General features: G+C 59.0%; 2 protein-coding genes across 3 annotated transcripts in view; one reads left to right on the plus strand and one right to left on the minus strand.

Moving 5' to 3' along the window:
- Window positions 1-7278, minus strand: part of GRIN2D (glutamate ionotropic receptor NMDA type subunit 2D) — a 37614-nt gene extending 30336 nt beyond the window's left edge. Inside the window, exons 1-2 of one of the 2 annotated variants that reach the window (XM_073886625.1) lie at window positions 6941-7278; window positions 2125-2615 (exon numbers count right to left, since the gene is read on the minus strand). In XM_073886625.1, the coding sequence (XP_073742726.1) occupies window positions 2125-2589 (465 nt within the window). In that variant the 5' untranslated portion in view covers window positions 2590-2615; window positions 6941-7278. Of the gene's footprint in view, window positions 1-2124; window positions 2616-5845; window positions 6732-6940 lie in introns of those variants that run through there. The other variant, XM_073886624.1, reaches the window with a different exon arrangement.
- Window positions 7279-8811: 1533 nt separating this feature from the next.
- KDELR1 (KDEL endoplasmic reticulum protein retention receptor 1) lies at window positions 8812-16588 on the plus strand. Its single transcript, XM_025849781.2, has 5 exons — window positions 8812-9098; window positions 9755-9855; window positions 10210-10368; window positions 14337-14589; window positions 15813-16588. Exons 1-5 carry the CDS (start codon window positions 9008-9010, stop codon window positions 15845-15847), a joined length of 639 nt encoding a protein of 212 aa, XP_025705566.1. The 5' UTR covers window positions 8812-9007; the 3' UTR covers window positions 15848-16588.
- The last annotated feature ends 1655 nt before the right edge of the window (window positions 16589-18243 follow it).

The following is an 18243-nucleotide window of genomic DNA, read 5'->3' on the forward strand; positions in this document are numbered from 1 at the left end:
TGCCATCCTACCCTTCCTCCAGGACAGATCTCACGATCTGTTATTTGCCTTCTGTCTCCCCATTAGAATGCAGGCTCCAGGGCGCCTGGGTGGCTCAGTTGGTTAAGCGACTGCCTTCGGCTCAGGTCATGATCCTGGGGTCCCGGGATCGAGTCCCACATCGGGCTCCCTGCTCAGCGGGGAGTCTGCTTCTCCCTCTGACCCTCTTCCCTCTCGTGCTCTCTCTCATTCTCTCTCTCTCTCTCTCTCAAATAAATAAATAAAATCTTAAAAAAAAAAAAGAAACCAAACGTATAAAAAAAAAAAAAAGAATGCAGGCTCCATTAAGAGCAGGGATCCTGTCTTTTTTTTTTTTTTTTTCCTCATCACAACTGTATTCCCCGGAACCTAAAACAGCCCCGGCACGGAGTCAGCCCTCAATGAGAAGAGGAAATGGACTTTCTTCCTAGGTGTGTGCCTATGGTTATGTGTGTAGGAGATAGGGCAGTTGTCCTGAGTGGATGAGGTCTCCCAGCATGCAATGAGAATCCTGAGAGGAACTCATCCTTGGCAAGTGGAGATATGCTGAGGGGACCACGTTCCCAGCATTCCATGGAGGCACGATGGCCCTGTGAGGACCCCTCTTTCTTCCATCCAGAGATACTAGAGCGACTACATTTCCCAAAAGGCAACGAGTGTACACTGAGCGGGCCACAGTTCCCAGGTGACAATAAACAGCGGCCCACACTTCTCAGCAGCAATGGAGGCAAGAGGAACCACATCTCACGGTAGGCCATAAAGGCGGCAGCCACGGAGTAGTACGTCCACCCCGAAGGTGATATGCTTGCCTATCTCTGGACAACTCCTGTCTAAAAGATGAAAGTTGGCCAGAGGCCCTTCCCAGAATGCTCTGGACAGGAGAGAACTACGAGTCCCAGGATGTAACTGTGACCTAGTCACGAAACACCCGAAGCCACCGGCCCTCACAGCGGGGAACAGGTGGGGACTTAGGCTCCACCCACTCAGATGGCCCCATTCGCCCTAGTACCACCTCGGTTACACAGGCTCCACCCCTAAACAGGCCATGCCCCTTCCCAGGCACCTCCTCCTAACCTATCCCTTCTCCTCCTCAGCGCATACACCAGGCTTGGTCCAGTTCTTTCCTTTTCTACCAGAAGTCCACTCCAGCTGGTGCCCTCGGGCGGCCGGCCTCTTTCCAGGCCACAGCCGGCTCCAGCCTCTTGCCCCCTCTCTCCCGCAGGCTCCTGGGTTTGACTTCTCATTCGCTGGGCCTGCCTTTCTGGTGGGTCTTCATCCTCCCGGGCCCACCCTCCAGGTTCTCGCTTTCCACGCCTTACAACTGGGGCATGCCTCTGCCCAAACCCCACTGCCGGGGCTGCTTCCCACTTTAGACCCCGCCCCTTCGGTCCAGAGCGTAGGCCCTGCCATCTTCCTGACCTCCCTCTGCACCACCTCACCAGCTAGCTCTCCCCTTCCCTGACAGCCCTCGCCCCACTTCCTGGCTGCCTGGTCCTGCCCTTCCCCAGCCCATCTACGACTCCTCCCCTTCTCCCACTCCTCCTTTCACCGGAAGGCTCCGTCCTCCTACCTGGACTTCTAGAGCCCTTGCTCAGCTGGCCGAAACCCTCCCCGTCCCTCAGTACCCTGACCTCCGCGTACCCTCTTTCATGGCCCTCTCCCTGCCTTCCTAGCTCCTGACCAGACCTCACCCCTTCCTGAACCCCATTCCTTTCCAACTGACTCCTCCCTTGCTGATCCCCAGATCCCACTCCACCCTCAGAGCAGGCCACCTCTGGCGGGTCCCTTTTTGTTCCCAGTCCCCGCCCCTCGCTGCCCTTCCCCGCCTCTTCCCGATTCCATTCCCTCCCCTGACTCCCTCCTGCCGCAGACCCTCAACCCTCCGCATACTCTGACCATGACTGGCCTCTCTCTCACCCTGCTCCTAGGTCAGTCCCCAGGCAGGCGCCCAGGCTCCGCTCAGCCTGTAGGCCACGCCCCCAAGTCAGCCCCGCCCCTCACCTAGCCCCTAGCCTACCTTCCGGCCCCACTCCGTCCCAGATGCGGACCCTCAGGCTTGGCCCCGCCCCCCCGCGGCCGGCCCCGCCCCCCGCAGGTCGCGCGCACCTTGGGCGTGAGCACGAGCGCGGCGCCGCCGTGCACGGCCACGATGGGCAGCGAGGTCTGCGCCGACAGGAAGTCGAGGATGGGCGCGACGGCGGGCGCGCGCGAGTCGTCCTCGAACACGACGCCGTGCACGCGCAGCCCCGACAGCAGGTCGCAGAGCTGCAGCACGAGGCTGCGCGGGTCCGAGCCGTTGAGCACCAGCGCCACCGGTCGCACGTCCAGGCCCGGGCTGCGCACGGCCGCCGCCACGGCCGGGCCCAGGCGCGCCGCCTCGGTCGCGTACGCGGGCCCCGAGAACACGAGCGCCACGTTGAGCGGCCGCGCCCCGCCGGGGCCCCCGCCGGGCCCGGCGGCCCCGCCCGGTCCCGGCGCCTCCTCCGGGAACGGGCTGGCGCAGGCCAGCGCCAGCAGCAGCAGCATCTTAGCGGGGCCCCGAGGGCCGCGGGGGCCACCGGCACCGCGCATCGCCTGCGGGCCCCTCCGGGCGGCCTCTGACAACGGGAGAGCGGGCGCACAGAGCCGGGGAGGCCCGGGAGCGGAGAGGGACACAAATGAGAGGAAGACACAGAGATGGGGAGACAGAGACAGGGGACAAGATATAGAGAGACACGGACAGGAGGAGATACAGGGAGGGAGAGAGGCAGGGGTAGGGAGGAGAGGGAAAGGTTGCGATATAGAGACAGGGAGCCACAGAGAGAGACACACAGGCAAAGGGAGAGACAGAGACAGAGCGAGGCAAAGGGAGAGACAGAGAGACAGGGAAAGTGGAGGTGGGTAATGGGGACAGAGAAGATGCAGAGATCGGGAAAAGAGACAGACAAGGCAGGAATGGGTAACAGACCCGCAGAGATGAGATCAGAACAGGAGCCCAGAGAGAAAGGGGGAGATGGCAAGAGAGATGAACACAGCCACAGAGAGATGGTCAGAGAGAGACAGGGACAGGAATAAGGAGAGAGATGGAAGGAGAAACAGAGGCGAGGATGGAGAGGCTCAGGGTGACAGAGACAGGGAGAGGAAGGAGGCAGAGAGAGAGAAGACCGAGTGACAGAAATAGGGAGGGAATGATAGGGAGGCAGGGAGAGATGAAGAGACAGAGAAAGACAAGGAAGGCGGGAGAGATAAGAGAGACGAGAAAGTTGGACAGAGATAGGAAGACGGAAAGAAGCCAGAAAGATGGAGACGGACCCCACGGCCACCAAGAGACATGGACACACAAGAGACGGAGAAACAGGCAGAACAGATTGAGGGAGGAGGCAGGCAGAGCAGACAGAAAACATAGGAAGACAGAAATAGCGAACCAAGGCAAAGATCAAGACCCCCACCAGGGAGGTGCCCGGCACAGACATGAAAGGGAGGCGGGTGGCAGGAGGGATCAAAAATAAAAGGAAGAAAAAGTGAGGGAAAAAAATGAGAAAGGGAAAAGGGGTCAGGTGTGTGGGGGGGAGAGAAAGAAGAGAGAAAAAGAAATGAGCGGGGCATCCCAAGGAGAGAAAACACCCCCAGGACCTTACCTCCCACCTGACCACAACCCCCAACCTGTTTTTGTCCCCTTACTCTGTCCCTACCCCTGCCCCCCCTTCTCAATGAGAGCTAGAAAGAGAGTCATGGCCCAGGCTGGGTTGCAGGGTTGGGGGGCACAGCTGTGGAGAGCTGGGGGGCGGGGGTCCCTGGCTCCCAGCCCAGAGCAATTTAGTAAATTAGAGGAAATACAGCCTCTCTTCCTGTGCCCCCTGTTGAATACTAGCTGCCTGGGGTGGTCGGGCTGGGAGCCCAGACTCCTGGCTCCCGGGTCTGAAGGAGGAGGGCACTGGGGGCCTGGACTCCTGGTTCCCAGAGAGAGATTAGAGCCTGCACTAGGGGCTTCCTAAAGGGGTGAAGGTCCAGATGGGGAAGAGTTCTCTCTTGGCTGTCAATCAGGCTTCTGTCCGGTTGCCATGGTAGCGCAGGCCTCCTCTACCCCACAAATAGCCAGGGTGGGGGAAAGGCCCACACCCCTTCCCCTGCCTAGAGGCCTCGCTCCCCTCCTTGCAGCACAACACCTGCCTTCCCAGGGATCCTGGGCCACTGTCTCCCCAGGGATGGGGGTGGGGACTCCTAGTGTGCCTGTCCCTCCCAAATCTTGGCTCCCCTGGCCCCTCCTCTCCTCTGCCCTTCCCCAAGCAGCTGGCTCAATCAGCGCTCAGAATAGCCCCCCCCACCCCAAAATAACCCACAGCTGTGGCCTGGCCCCTGCGGGGTTAACACTCACTCACTCCTCCCTTCCCGGTGGCTTCGCATCCCTCAGACCCTCCTCTGCCTCTCTCAGACCCACCCCTGCTTGGCCTCCGTCCTTGGGGACCCCAGGGTCCTACTCCCTGCTGAGGCCCAGGAGGGCAACTCCAGCCCCACCCTTCTTAGGAAGCTGGATGCCCAGTCCTCTCGTGGGAAGGGCGGTCTCCCACCCCTCCAGGGTCTGAGTAGTGGCATCCCCAGCCGCTGGGAGACTCTGGAGGCCCAATTCCCAGAACCTATGCCCTCAGGGATTACATTGCCCAGGCCCCCAATCTCCACCTCATAAGTCTCAGTCCCCAGATCCATTCCCATGGGGCCCAAGAGCTGGACCCCCCTCGTCCCCTGCCCTGTCAGAGACTCAGGAGACTGGGCCCCCAGCCCCTTCTTCCCTCAGGCACAGAAGCTCTAACTTCTCCCATGAAGACTCAAGAATCTTGGCTCTCAGCACCCTTCTCCCCCCAGGACCCAGGAGTCCAGATGCTCAGTTCTGTTCTGTCTTTTCCCAGGACCCAGGGGTCTTGGCCCCCTCCGGCCCCCTAAACTGGGTGCCCAGCCTCCTCTATGCCCAGAAACCAGGAATCCAGGCCCATAGCCATTTCTTCCCTTAAGAACCCCCTTTTCACCTCAAACCCCATCAGTCCCAACATCCTGGGAGCCCCCCCATGCCCCGCCAGCTTCAGCCTCCTGTTCACCCCACTCAGGTCCTTTATACAGCACGGGCTGTCCCCCAGCTAAGAAGGAGGAGGATGCCAGAGATTCCTGGGGTGTCCCTGTCTCCATCACTCCCCCCCAATCCATCACAGAAGAGAGGAGAGGCCACTTTGATCAACAGTCCGCCCCCCCCCTCGCATCGTGCTGCAGACGGCATCCCGTTCTACCCACCCCCCAACACCGTTCTCTCCCCACCCTAATCCTGGTGCTCAGAACAGGCTGGAAGGGTATTCCAGAACCTTGAGGAAGGGGTGGTAGCTTGGGGCGAGGGGTGCTTGGGGCCTGGATGCCCTCAAGGTCCTTGGCGGGGGTATTAATAGCAGACTCATAGCTCTGAGAAGGGAGGGGAGAGTGAGAGGAGAGAGGGAGAGGAACGGCCAGCGAGGGGGGGGACCAATGCGGGCAGGGGGACGCAGAGGGAAGATGGGATGGAGAGATGGGGGATAGAGAGGGAGATGGGGTGTCAGGTATGCGGGGCTGGGGAGAGGGTGCGGAGTGTCAGAGAAATGGGGGTTAGGAGGTCTGAGGAGTAGAGACCCAGGAAAAAGGGGCTCAGAGAGGGAGACAGAGAGGGGGTGGAGGAGAGTCTCCAGGAGACAAGGGAGCTGGCGAGGGGCAAAGACCCCCGCTCACCATGCAATCCCCCTCCTTCCCTGGGGCCCCTGGCCAACTTTCCCTGTCCTAGATCTGGGGGTCCCCATTCCCACCCCCACCCCCGCATCCCCTACCCCGGCCTTACCTTTTCATGACCCTGTTCTGTGGGGGGTACTGCGGGGGGGCAGGACCGGAACCCAGAGTCCAGAGACCCGAAGATTCGGCGGAGGGCTCAGGGAACCGCTGGGGGGGCCAAGCCCCGGGGCGGCGGCGGGGGGGGGCCTCCTGCCAGTCGCCGGCTCCGGCTCTCCCTCCTGGTCTTCGGTCCGTCCTGCCTGCCCTGTCTGTCCCCCAAGGTTGCGGCCACCCCAACTAGGCGAGGGCGCTGCTACACATGTTGCGCTGGAAGTTGGGCCCCGGACATTGCGGAGGCTGTCGGGGTGTCCTCTCGCCGCCCCGACCCCGTGGGGATCCCCCCTCCGCCCACCTGGGGTGCCCCCCTCTGCCGCTTCAGCCCCGGCTCCTCCCCCCAGTCCATGTGTCCGGTCCCGCCTCTCCCTGGCTCATTCGCACCCCCACCCTTTGTGCCCTCAGCGGCCCCCCCCTCCAGCGTCTGTGTCTGTCTGTCTGTCTGGGTCACCTCTGAAGCCGGTGGCTGGTGTGTGTGTGTGTGTGTGTGTGTGTGTGTGTGTGTGTGTGAGAGAGAGAGAGGGGCGGGAGGCTGCCTGTCTGGGGAACTGCTTGCCCCTTCCTCGCTTGGCCACCTCCAGAACCCCCCCCAGCACCCCCACACTCAAACCCAGGCAGAAACACACACATACACACACGCACACACGCACGACCTCACTTCCCTGGGATTCCCCCTCAACACCCCCGGAGCTTGAGGAGGGAGCCACACACACACACACAGGGGGGTCCAATGGGGGCCGGGCTGCCACTGCCGTCCGCGGCTGTTCGGACAGACAGGAGGACACAGGCAGCTGGGGACGCCAGACGCCCGGCCGGACGCAGGCAGGAGGCACAGAGTCCAGGTACACACCATCCATCCGGGTTTGGGGGGCTGGGGCGGGGGGAGGAAACCGGGGGGGGGGACCCACGACACCCAGGCAGGAAGCTCAGAGTCGGTACAGACAGACAGACCCCTCCCTCCCTCCCTCCTTCCCTCCGCCGCCGCAGCCCTTACAGACACACCCCCCCTTCACCAGCCCAGCCTCAGACACCCTGACACACAGATCCTCACCGGGCAGATGGCAGACGCTCGAGAGACCCCTGGGGGCCGGGCGGACCCACCCGGGCCGACACCCCCCAGCTGGGCACTGGTGGCCGAGGGCGGCTGTGGGTGGAGGGTGGCGGCGGCAGCCGCTGCTTGGAGGACCTGGAGCGGGAGGGACTCGCACACTCGCTCTGTTCTCGCACACACACACTCACTCGGGATGCGATTAACATTCAGTCCCCGTCCGCCCCTGCCGGGAGACCCACAGCCCCCCCTCCTGGCCTCCCTGGGGACCCCTCCTCCTGCCGGGGCTGGGGGAGGGGGGCGCCCCCCACCCCCAGCTCCCAGCCTCTGCCTCCCTCCTGGGACATGAGAATGAGGGGTCCGCAAATAAAAAGGGAGGAAGTGTGTGTTGAGTGGTGGGGCGGGTGGGGGGGGGTTGGAGAGAGGCAGGGACTCAGAACCCAGCCTTGACATAGCAGCTTCCGCCCTGGACTCCAGGGCCTGGGGGCTGCTGACTTCTGCCCCCTCCCCACTTTGAGGCTTGAGAAGCAGGAGGCCATTCCTAGACTTCAGTCTCCGCCGCACTAGGACCCATCTTTTGGTTTCTCTTGCCCCAGAAGGCCAGGCATGCAAACTAGGTCTCCATCATGAAGCCAAGAGTCCAGGCTCCCAGCCCCCTCCTCTCTCAGATCCAGCAATTCAAGTCCCCAGCCCCCTCCTCCCTCAGATCCTAAAGTCCAGGCCCCAGTGCCTCCTGCCTCAGGTCCCCTCCTCCAGGCCCCGTCCCTCTTGGGCACTCAGACAACCTGACCCCCCAGCACAAACCCCCCTCAGGGGCCCACGAGTCCGAGACTCATGGATATCACCCTCAGGCACCCAGTCCATCCAGGCCTCTGAGAAAACCAATACCACTTCTGTTCCTGAGGCACCCTGGCCTCCGTCACCCATGGGTACTCAAACGTCCAAGAGGAAAGCAGCTGTCTGCTTCCTCCTAGACACAGCCTGACCCCGGAGGGGCCCTCAGGCCAGCTGCCCAGCCCGTGCCCCTCATGCCCCAGAGGCTGGGCCCAGCATTCTCTAAAGTGTGGGGGTGGGGTGGAGTGCAGGACACCTGGGCCCCTGCGGGCAGAGCCCAGGAGAGAGAGAGTGTGTGTGTGTGCGCGCGCGCGCGCGCGCCTGTGAGGAGGCAGGGCTGTGGGGGGCTGACTCCAGAGTCTGGGAAAGCAGGGGTGAAGACTCACATTCCCGAAAAAGAAGAGGCTGGGGGCCTGAATCTTTGGGTTCCAGAGGGAGGAAGGGATTGTGCATCTAGGTTCCCGGGCCAGGATGTTGGAGACACAAGTTGGTGGAGGGGGGACCCTAAGTCTCAAGGAAGCGGGGGCACATTCTTGGGTCTGAGGGAAGAAGGGGGCTGAGTCCCCTTCCAGAATGGCTCAGACCCAGAAGGGCTCCTGGGTCCTCGGGGATGAAGGTGCTGAGGCGCCAGACTCCTGGGTCTGAGGGAGGGGCTGGGGGCTGCTTTCTGGTCTTTTGGGTGGACTGGAGCTGGAGGCCCCTGAAAGGCCAGCGTCTGGGGCCCTGTCTAGGATTTTTAAAAAAGCTCGCAGCCCAGCCTCCCGAGTCCCTGACAACGGCAGAGCCTGGGAGGCTGAGCCGCCACCCTCGCAAAGGCACAGGCCGCCTGGAGGAGCAGGTGCCGGACTTGGACTTGGGAGTTTCAGATCCCATCGACCCCACAAACTCCTAGCAGGCAGCCTTGGGGTGCCTTTAGCGCCGATTCCCCGCAAGCCGGGAGGTGCGGGCATAGGGGGCGCCGGAGAGCCGGAACTCCGCCCTCGGGGGCGGAGCCTCCTGCCGGACTCCTCCCCCCTCCCGCCCTCCTCCCTCTTCCCAGCTCCTGCTCGGCCACCAGCTCCGGCTTCGGTTCCCCCTCCCAGAGCCCCTTCCCCGGAGCGGAGCCCACCCGAGGGCCCCTCTCCCGCCCCCCCCCCCAGCCCAGCCACCCGGCCAGAACATCAGCCCCGGGGGGCAGACCCCCTCCAGCCTGCCTCCCGCCAGCCCAGCCCTGCCAGAGCCCCCCCCCCACAAAGCATGAATCTCTTCCGATTCCTGGGAGACCTCTCCCACCTCCTAGCCATCATCTTGCTACTGCTCAAAATCTGGAAGTCCCGCTCTTGTGCCGGTGAGACGCCCAGCGGGGCGGGAGAAGGGGGGAGAGCGCAGGGGACATCGCAGGACTCGGGGAAGGGTTTGTAGGCACGAGGGGGACGGGTCTCCCCACCCAGTCCCCCGCTGCTTGCTGGGGATCCCCCTTCCAGTCCGGGGTCACCGGGGGGTCAGTTCCCTTCCCCAGACGAGGGGTGCATACAGTTTGGTGGGGGTGGCTCCAGGCACCCAATTCAGCTACCCCCGGGCCCTTCTCTGGTGGCCCCGGGAACCGTGGCAGGCAGGGAGGTGGCCGGGAGTTGGTGACGTGGACCGTGGCGGCCAGGAAGGGAGCGGGACAGCGGCGACCGGTTCCAGGGGGCTGAGGTCAAGTGGGGTCCTTCCGAGGCCCCACCTTGTGTCCGGACTGTGGAAGGACCCGGAGGGGGCCGGGAGTGGCCGTGAGGCCTAGCCTGGGACAGAGCCTCGGGCTGGAGTAGCTTCGGGGCCGGGCTGCCCCCTGGCTGCGGGCCGTGGGAAAGGGCCCTGCTCAGGCGGGGAGGGCTGGGGAGGCCTCCAGGGACAGCTGCACTCTGGAACCGACTCTGGGCTGGTCCCAGGCGCTGGGCCTTGCTTTATTCCCCAGGCAGCCCACTCCCAGCCTACCCCCCACTCTCTCTCTTGGGACTGCAGGGATTTCAGGGAAGAGCCAGGTCCTGTTTGCTGTGGTGTTCACCGCCCGATACCTGGACCTCTTCACCAACTACATCTCACTGTACAACACCTGCATGAAGGTAAAGCCTCTACCCCACCTGCTGGCCCCTCCTGAGGGGGGAGCCAAGTGAGGGTCCTAGGGAGGAGGGAGTATGGAGCCCAGACTTCCTGGGCCCAGGGGAGGAAGGGGCTGGGGTTCCAAACTCCTCTGAGTCCAAGGGAGACGGGGGCTGGAGGTGAGGACTCCTGGATGTAAGGGAGGAGGGACTGGGGGTAAGGACTCCTGGGTCTGAAGGAGGAGGCTGGGGTCCTGGACTCCTGGTTCTGAGGGAGGAAGTGGCCGGGGTTGCAGACTCCTCTAAGTTCCAATCTCTTGGAGGCTCAGGCCCTGCACTTTGAGCTGAAGTGCCCTCCTCGTCATATCCCCTTGGCAGGTGGTCTACATTGCCTGTTCCTTCACCACAGTCTGGATGATTTACAGCAAGTTCAAAGCCACTTACGATGGGAACCACGATACATTCCGGGTGGAGTTCCTTGTTGTTCCCACGGCCATCCTGGCGTTCCTGGTCAACCATGATTTTACCCCTCTAGAGGTAGGCTACCTGGCAGGGTCCTGGTAGTGGTGGGTGACAGAACAGCTATTGACAGTGGACCCTCTCAAGGGCTTCCTTGCTCAGGGTTTGCTCAGACTTCCTTATTTTATTTTATTTTTAAAGATTTTATTTATTTATTTGTGAGAGAGAGAGAGAGAGAGAGAGAGGGAGTATAAGCAGGGGGCGGGGCAGAGGGAGAAGCAGACTCCCCGCTGAGCAGGGAGCCCGATGCGGGACTCGATCCCAGGATCCTGGGATCATGACCTGAGCCTTAGGCCGACACTTAACGATTGAGCCCCGCAGGCACCCCCAGACTTCTTTATTTTAGGACATACAAGTTCAGCACACAGGTTTGGGAGTTGGATGGTATTAATGCAATAATAGCGGCACTCAGTGCGCTCCAGGTGCTGCTCTAAGCATTTCTTTGTACAGCAGCCCCATTTTACAGATGAGGCAACTGAGGCTTAGGGAGTCTAAATGACTTGTCCAAGGTCATTGGCTTAATGAGTAGCTCAGGAATTGGGACCAGGGGCTCTGGAGCCAGGCTACTTGGATTTGAATCCCACATCAGCTACTTTCTATTAGCGTGACCTTGGGCATGTGACTTGACCTCTCTGTACCTCAGTTTCCCTATCTGTAAGGTCCCGATCAGGTCATTGTGAGGATTTACTGATTATGTGGCATGGTCTCATGGTTAAACACAGAGACTGTGGAACCAGAGAGCAGGGGTGATTCAAAAGCCAGCTTCTACTACTCAGCAGCTGTGGGACTTTGGGCAAGTCTGTTATTTTTCTGGGCCTCAGTCTCCTTGTCTGTAAAATGGGGATAATCAATTCCCTCTTCATAGGGTTCTCATGAGAGGTTCATAGTGGTAAATCACAGCGTCTGGCCCTAGGTAGCAAGTCCTGTGTCAGTGTTAGTTTAATGACTGAAGTTTAATACCGTGCTGATACTTCTCCTAAAAGTCGTGGTTTTTATTCCGCGGCATTTTTGATAGCGCCTGTACAAATTCCTGGGAAGAATTTTGAGAGGGCCTGTGCTAAGTTTGTGATCTCATACCTCTTGAGGCCCAGCGGGAATCAGAAAATCAGAGCAGCCTTCCCTCCCCAGGTCTTGCAGGAAGCTGGCCCTGAGTGGCCAGATGTGCTGATGTTTTCAACAGAGGCCCCAATTCAGGAGTTTTCCTGAAGGATCGAGCTTTACAAATTTGGCCACATATTCAAACTATATTTCTTTTTTTATTTTTAAGTTTCTTTTTTTTAGTAATCTCTACACCCAGTTTGAGGCTTGATCTCATGACCTGGAAATCAAGGGTCGCAGGCTCTTCGGACTGAGCCAGCCAGGCGCCCCTCAAAATATATTTCCAAAAGCACTGTGCAGGCCAGACAAATTTGACTAAGGGCGATGTCGGCTCACGGGTCCCAGGAATGTCAGAGGAAGGCTGCACCGCGCCGTGGCGGGAACCCTGGACTTGGCTGTAGGCCCTGGTCTTTGCAAACATACTGTCCTCACCCCTTTCCTGGAGCACTTACCCATTTTGCAGATGAGGAAACAGAGGCAGGGGGAAAGTACTGGGGCTTGCTTTAGGTGGAGGTGGCCAGACCAGAACCCAGGACACTTGACTCCAGCTTTTGCGGTTCCCTCATTCAGAGGAGGGAGGTCACTTGTGCAAAGTATTGGCACCAACTGTGTGTCCAGCTCTGCGCTGGCTATTCTACATAGGTCCTCATCCTGTCTGACCCTTGGCCACCCGGGACGCAGACATCCTCATCCCCATTTCTTGGAGCACTAAGGTGAGGCTCAGAGGGGAGAGCTCACAGCATTTGAACCCAGGTCCACCTGCTTGCAAAGCCCATGGTATTAACTGGTGCATGCTAAAAAAATTATTATTATTTTTTTAAGATTTTATTTATTGGGGCGCCTGGGTGGCTCAGTCGCTAAGCGTCTGCCTTTGGCTCAGGTCATGATCCCAGGGTCCCGGGATCGAGCCCCACATCGGGCTCCCTGCTCCGCGGGGAGCCTGCTTCTCCCTCTCCCACTCCCCCTGCCTGTCCTGGAATGCTCCATGCGGGGCTCGATCCCAGGACCCTGGGATCATGACCTGAGCCGAAGGCAGATGCTTAAAGACTGAGCCACCTAGGCGCCCCTTTTTTTGAATCATGGAAGAAAATTATTCTTTAAGAATTCAGACATCACAGGCGCCCGTTTCTCCCTCTCCCACTCCCCCTGCTTGTGTTCCCTCTCTCGCTGTCTCTCTGTCAAATAAATAAATAAAACCTTAAAAAAAAAAATTCAGACATCACGAATAGAGAAATGAACACAATGAAAATGTGACCTTCCGTCTCCTCTTCTGTCATAAGTCTCTTCTCCAAGGGTGACCCCAGGGGTAACAGCTGGGTGTGCATCAATTTAATGGGTATGTTTTTTGAGAGCCTCAATACACCTGACTTGCTAAGAGCTGTGCTGGAGGATCCTGAGTGATTATGGGAGTGAGTGCTGGAGTCCAGTGCCTGGGTAGGAGTCTATTTCTACCCATATTGTGGCTGTGTGACCTTGGGCCTCAGTCTTCTTCTCTGTATAATGGGGATAACAACAGGCTTCACCTCCTGGGATTAAGACATAAGCCAGTTAACACCCATAAGGTGGTAGAGCAATGCCTTGGATATGGTAAAAGCTGTGTAAGCGTGAATTGTTACGAATGCACTCTTGATGTTCCCCCCTTTTCTCCCACAAAACCAAAACAGCTGAGGAGGAGCCCCACCTGCCACCTGGCCTCGTTCTCTGAGGGGAGGTTTCGGTGCGTCTGCAGGCCAAAAGTCACCCCAGCTGGGACTTTCAGGTTGCTGAGGGCTGAGAAGGAGCTGACAGATGTCTGCAGTCTCTCCTTCCCCCTCCTACGATGCCCTGTCCTGCCCACAAGTGATGATTGTCACTGCTTTCTAAATGGTGGCCGGCAACAGACAAGCACACGGGGGGCTTGCTCCCATTCACTCACTCATTCATTCAGGCATCGAATATGTGCCTGGCTCCGTGGCCACAGAGTGAACAAGATGTAGGATCCTGGGCCTCGTGGAGCTCGCTCTTGTTCTGCTGAGAGCTGCCAGGAAGAACAGAGGGGATGATGTGACAGTCCTGGAGGTAGGACTGGTCAGGGGAGGCCTCTCTCAGAGGTGATGGATGAACGAGGCTGCAAGGAGGTGGAAGAGGCCAAATGTGACAGTCTGGGGGGAGAGCTGTGGGAATGGCGAGTGCAAAGGCCCTGGGGCAGGAAGGAGTGTGGCGTGTTGGGAGTACCGGCTAGGAGGCTGCATCCTGGAGCGCAAAGGAGGGAGTAAGGGACGAGGCTGGAATGGGCCTTGAAGGCCACCATTAGGAATTTGGCATTTATTCTGGCTGTGATAAGAAGCAGTGACTGGAGGACTTCAAGCCAGGGAGTGACAGAGCCTGATTTATGTCTCTAAAGATTACACACTGAATAGCGCCCCAGCAAGGGTGGAAAAATCAGCCCCATTTTAGAAATAAGGAGGTAGAGGCTCAGAGAATCTGGGTCTCTTGCCCAAGGTCTCAGAGAAGGGAAATCTCAGAGCCAAGATTCCAGCCTGGCCTGCCTCTTGGAGGGGCATGACTGCAGAGTGCTCATGAGCACTGCCTCCAGAGACCCGTGCTTCGTGTCCTGGCTGCGCTGCTTCCTAGCTACGTGCTCCTGGGCAAATCTCTGGGCCTCAGTTTCTTCATGCATAGAATGGGGATGCCAGTGACAGGCTCTCCCTGAAGGGGTGGTGGCGAGGACTAAGTGGGAGAGTCCGGGACGTGGGTGGAGCTGTGTCTGGTATCACTGTTGGGCCCGCTCAGCATCTCGGTCCCCGTTCTCCCTCCACCACCCCTGCGCCGGGTGACCGCGAGGCCGCCCGCCGCCTGCCCTCCCGCCTCACCCTGCTCTCTGCCCCTGCTTCTTCGGTTCCCCACAGATCCTCTGGACCTTCTCCATCTACCTGGAGTCAGTAGCCATCCTGCCCCAGCTGTTCATGGTGAGCAAGACGGGGGAGGCCGAGACGATCACCAGCCACTACTTGTTCGCGCTGGGCGTCTACCGCACGCTCTATCTCTTCAACTGGATCTGGCGCTACCACTTCGAGGGCTTCTTCGACCTCATCGCCATTGTGGCGGGCCTAGTCCAGACTGTCCTCTACTGCGATTTCTTCTACCTCTACATCACCAAAGGTAGCCAGCGTGGAGGGCCGGCTGCGGGGCATCCTGCCCCGACCCCGGCTCCCCCCCTCCCTGGGGCCCAGGCTCCGCCTCCCCAGCCCTGGAGCCCTCGAGGGAGGGCAGGCTTCCTCTGCCAGCTTCTGGGGTCCCAGGCTCACTGCCCGCCTAGGAATTCGGACCTCCAGCCCCTGCCTACCTAAGAATCAAGGCATCATTCTCCCAGCCCCTGTGCCCCTGAGGAAAGAGCAGCGAGGCATCGGAGGTGTGGGGGGCAGGGGGGTGCTGCCTGCTGGCAGAGCAGCGTCCTCCCTTGACCCCACAAAGAGCGGGCATCCCTCTCCCCAGCCCCTGGGCCTTTGGAGGATGAAGAGACAGGACAAAGAGCGGGCAGGAGTGGCCTCTGACTTTTCCTCTCTCAGAATCTGTCCTAGGGCCCTCCTCCCACCCCGAGGTTCCAGGTCCCATAAAAGATCAGAATTCCTACCTCCCGAATCCCAGCAGCGCTCAGAGAAGGGAGAGGCTCCTCTCTGTTGCTTGGTCTCTGTCCTCACCCTCAGGGACTCAGGCCCGCCAAGATTCATACATTCATTCATTCATTCATTCATTCATTCATTCATTCATTCAACCATCCAACAAATGTGTTGAGCACTTTCTGTGTCCCTGGCCAGGGCTAGGCTCTGGACGTGCAGCAGAAGGAAAAAAGGTGGCCCTCCCCTCCCCTGTGTTCTAGTCTGGGGGTGATGGTGAATGAACGAGAGAGAGATGGTGGCAAACAGCAAGAGAGAAAGAAGCCAGGGATGTGTCAGTGAGCAACCGGGGAGGCTGAGGAGGCTGCTTTATATGGGGGGGGGGGTGGTCTGAGGAGGTGGCGACGGGAGCAGGGAGCTGAGAAATGAGGAGGGAAAGCAGGGACAGTAAGGGCAGAGCGTGGAGGCAGCCTGCGGCCCCTCCGGATTGAGGCTGGGCGGGGAGGGGGGCGGGCAGGAGGGGGGCGGTGGCACCTGGCCAGCCCTACCAGGCCCTTGGACCCTGTCCTTTTGAGACCCCTAGGTGCCTCTTGCCTGCATCACTCAGCCCGCCGCTGGGCAATTCAGGCCTGTCCTCCCAGCTTATGATGCAGGGCCCTGCGGCTGACCCTCCCGGCCGCTCCACCGGCTGAGCATCCAAGCGGGCGTGGGAGGGTGTCCCCTCCGCAGGGCCCCCCGGTAATGCCTGCCCGCTCTGTCTCCTCACAGTCCTGAAGGGGAAGAAGCTGAGTTTGCCGGCATAGCCCTGGGCCCGGCCATCCCTCTCCTCGGCGGCCCGCGAGAGGTGGAGGAAGGCAGCAAACAACGAAGAGCCTTCCCGTCCAGGGGTGACTTTTTAAAGAACCAACCTCTCCGCACTCCCTGGCCCCCCTCCTGCCGGGTTTCAGGGGGGCGGTGGAGGACCCAAGTCTTGGGGAGCTCAGGACCTGGGGTGTTTGTAGTTTTTTGCCTTTTAGAGAAGAAAAAAAAAAATCTTTCCACTATTTAGTTTTTGATTCTGATGACTCCTTTCTCTTCTACTCTCTGGCCCCTGATTTTTATAAACTGTTTTTGAGTGTCCTGTGGGGTGGGGCAGGGTCGGAGATCTTTTCCCTCCCCCAAAGCCCCTCGGCTCCCTTGCAGACCCTAACCCCCAGCCCTGCCCGTTGCCAAACACTAAACCTGCACACACCCACCTGTCTGACCTCCCATCGTGGCCAAGAACGCAGCCTCCCCACCAAACCCCCCAAAGTTCAGGATTGGGGAGAGGGAGGAGGGGAGGGACGGTCTCCCTGACTTTTCAACATAATTTTTTTCCAGAGTTTGGGGTTTTTTGGTCTTGTCCTCATTTTTTGACAATTTAGCAGGGGACGAGGGGGCCAGACGTGGCAAACGGGGTTGGCCTGAGGGTCACTGTGGCTCAACAGCCACATTTTTGTACAGAATTGATGGTTGATTCTTTGTTCTCTTGAAATAAACCGAGGAAAATGATGCCTCTTTCGCTACTCCTTGCCCTCTCTCTGGTGTTTGTGGGGTCCCTCCCGGCCCCCCTCTCTGCTTCTCCTTTATCCCATTGACAGCCTGCAGGCGACCGAGGCCTGGGAGGAGCAGACAGGTGACAAACTGGGTTCCCCGAGTTTGCTCTGAGCAAACCTCTGAGCTGCACCCTCACTCCTCACAGCTGTGTTGGGGAAGAGGTTTCGGGGTGCAGGGTGGTGGGGAAGAAAAGAAAATCTTGAAGATTCTCTTTATCTTGGCACAGAACTTTCCTGGCAGTTCTCCCGAATCCCAGGGCTGCAGAGGACCTTCAAGAGCATGTGTTGTAGAGATCACCAGTGGGCAGCCCCTGTCTTGCCCTCATTTGGCATTTTGTTGAGCCACTCTGTTTCCTTTAAAAAGAAAAATAAATAAATAAATGGAATCTGTTGCCAGCCTTTAGAAATCAGATTTCCACATTGAAATCTGGATTTCTGGCTTCTCTTGAAAAAAAATCCATCAACCTGACAATGCTGGGTCCTCGCTTCCGGGTGGCAACAGATGGCTGGAGCTGAATGGAAGAGATGTGAGCCTTCCATCACCATCCCCAGGACTTGGCTGAGGGGTTGCTACCATTTATTATCGGGCTGACACGGGTGTTTTTTGTTTTTGTTTCATGGAGTTAAAAGAAAAGCCAACTATTTTCCACGTCTCCCTCCCAATCGGCTTCACACCTGGCCTATTATTTCCTTCACTTGTGTTAGGTGCCTGGACCTTGTCAGGCTTTTGGAGTTTTGCCCCCTGGTTCAGGCTGACTCCCTAGATGTCCACCAAGACCTTCCCGAGCCATGTTCAGTTCTGTCGGATGGCTCTGGAAGCTTCGGCAGGTGGGTAGCTGAAGTTTCCCAAGCCTGAGTGCCTGGCAGTGTGCTTTGCACGGATGAAGCCGCTGGACCCCAACAGCACCCCTGACGGGGGGTACTTTGAGTAGGAGGAGGAAACCAGGGCATAGGGGCAAGGGGCAGAGCTGGCGTTTGTCCCTGAGCTTCCCGATGCCGCAGCCTGTGCATTTAGCCACCTCTGTGTAGTTTTTCAACGGTTTTTGCTTCTTTCTTGTAAGCCAAGTCACCTTCTGTTTACAGGAATTTTACCCAGAAGCCTGAGTGGGAAAACGGAGGAACCGGGCCGCTTGGGCTGATTCAGGGGGGTGGGGGGGTGGCACCTCTCTGTGTGCAGTCTGAACACCATCAATCGAAATCTGGTCTGACTCTTTAGTTTTCCAGCCAAGACAGCTTGGCCCGGAGAAATGAAGGGCCACATCCCAGCTTATCCAGCTAGCGATAGAGCTGGGACTAGTGCTCAGAGACTTCCTGTTTTGAACCTCAGAACACTGCCTACTCCGCGGCCCAGCTGCTGTTTTCCCAAGATGCCCACAGGGACCACGTCCTACTTATTTTGGTACCTTAAGGAGCAAGCATGGGGACTGCCACACAGGAAACCTCAAAAAAAAAAGAAAAAGAAAAGGGACCATAGAACCCCCGTGTGACCCCTGCCCCCACGACTGGTATCCCTTTGTCCAGTTTGTAAATGAATGTCCTGCAGGCCACAGTGGCCCTCGTGTGGGCTGGTTTTGTTTGGCCTGCATAACGTTAACAGTTTTTCTTTCTATTCGTTGCCAACAAAC

The sequence above is a fragment of the Callorhinus ursinus genome, unplaced genomic scaffold, assembly GCF_003265705.2.
Source record: "Callorhinus ursinus isolate GAN/ISIS: 27379988/994484 unplaced genomic scaffold, GSC_fseal_2.0 scaffold71, whole genome shotgun sequence".
NCBI classification, from domain to species: Eukaryota; Metazoa; Chordata; class Mammalia; order Carnivora; family Otariidae; genus Callorhinus; species Callorhinus ursinus.

Coding starts and splice junctions, on each gene's coding strand:
- KDELR1 (XM_025849781.2), top strand. CDS start 9,008: ATGAATCTCTTCCGATTCCTGGGAGACCTCTCCCACCTCCTAGCCATC. Junction 9,856..10,209: donor TGTACAACACCTGCATGAAG/GTAAAGCCTCTA, acceptor TCCCCTTGGCAG/GTGGTCTACATTGCCTGTTC. Junction 10,369..14,336: donor ATGATTTTACCCCTCTAGAG/GTAGGCTACCTG, acceptor GGTTCCCCACAG/ATCCTCTGGACCTTCTCCAT.